Source organism: Bison bison, unplaced genomic scaffold (assembly GCF_000754665.1).
Source record: "Bison bison bison isolate TAMUID 2011002044 unplaced genomic scaffold, Bison_UMD1.0 scf7180017864254, whole genome shotgun sequence".
Lineage (NCBI taxonomy): Eukaryota > Metazoa > Chordata > Mammalia > Artiodactyla > Bovidae > Bison > Bison bison.
In genome coordinates this window covers 4,440,510-4,441,964 of record NW_011494826.1, presented here as the reverse complement: position 1 = coordinate 4,441,964, position 1,455 = coordinate 4,440,510, and the positions used below count along the sequence as shown (strand labels likewise).

At 38.4% G+C, this 1,455-nt stretch overlaps 1 protein-coding gene across 3 annotated transcripts in view; it reads left to right on the top strand.

Moving 5' to 3' along the window:
- ARID4A (AT rich interactive domain 4A (RBP1-like)) overlaps positions 1-1,455 on the top strand; it is a 62,386-nt gene that overhangs the window by 49,594 nt on the left and 11,337 nt on the right. For all 3 annotated transcript variants that reach the window (XM_010847678.1, XM_010847680.1, XM_010847679.1), the window contains exon 21: positions 212-316. In XM_010847678.1, the coding sequence (XP_010845980.1) occupies positions 212-316 (105 nt within the window). The remainder of the gene's footprint in view (positions 1-211; positions 317-1,455) is intronic.

Here is a 1,455-nt window from a genome sequence, read left to right as displayed (position 1 = left end):
ACCATTCCCTTCCTTCTTTCCCTCCCTCCTTCCTTCCTTCTCTTTTTCCCTTCCTCCTCTCCTGTGTTTCTTCTTTTTCCTTCCTTCCTTCCCCTGCTCCCTCTTTACCCCACCCTTTTTAAAAAACATACATGGGAATTCATGTAGGCAGATGAATAAACATACTTGCTCTTGATTTTTTTTTCTAATTTTCTCTTTCCACTTATTTCAGGTCAGAAAAGGCCAAGTGATGGAACTAGTGGATTATTGGCAAAAAAGCAGAAGCGAACCCCAAAGCGAACAAGTGCTGTAGCCAAAAATGAAAAGAATGGAGCAGGTTGGTGCTTTGCAACACTGGCTTTAGTATGGTGTTAGTACTTTGAGCAGTTTTTTGGCCTGATCATCTGTGTCAGCTTAAAACTAAATTTGGTTTATTCTGTTCTGAAAAGTAGCAATTTTTCCATTAGTTTTTCATCTGAAAATTTGCTTGTCAATTTTATTTAGAGCTGAGATAGCTGTGGTTATTTTTTATGCTTATTGCATTTCTTATGTAATGCAGTTTAATATTAGAGGAATATGTTTGGAAATCTTGAAAAAAATAAGAAGAATAGAATAAAACAAATAGAATTTGAAAAACAGAAGAATTTTTTCAAATACATCTGAAAACAGATGTATGTACAATAAAGAATAAAGTTAAGTTATGGGATATAGTGGGAAAAAACATGGTTGATTTGACCAATTATAATTTTACATCCAAAACATGTCTTCCTACAAGTCTGAAATGGAAATACTAGACTACGGTAGATACATATTCCAAGGAAGGAGCATATAATTTATTTAAGACAAAGGGCATTTCAAAAAAATTCCTTTGAACCGTATTTCAAGTACTCAGTAATCAGATGTGGCTAATGGCTGAACAAGACAGGTATGGAGTATAGAGAAAGAGTGATAGGCGATGAGACTAGAAAGATAGCAGGAATTGCAAAGGGAAAATGAATGAGTTTACAGTGGATGCATGGACAGACGTTACCTTAGTCAAAATGACCACCACCAGCAACGGGATCAAGTGAAGTGATGTGCCTCCTGACGGGATGCACCGTGAAGAGTGTCGTGCACCTCTGCGACATTCCTGTCAAAGACATATGACCCGACTGTGATCGTGAGGACCCAGCAACAAGTTCAAACTGAAGGATACTCGGTAGAATAATTGGGCTATAATTTTAAAAATTGTCAGGGTCATGAAAGTCAAAGAGGAACCATTCCAGATTGAAGGAGATTTATGTGACAAGTAAATGAGGTATATAATTCTCACCTGGATACTATTGGTATAAAGAACATTATTGGGTCAAACTAGAGATACTTGCGGAGAAGGCGATGGCACCCCACTCTAGGACTCTTGCCTGGAAAATCCCATGGATGGAGGAGCCTGGTAGGCTGCAGTCCATGGGGTCACTAAGAGTCGGGCACGACTGAGAG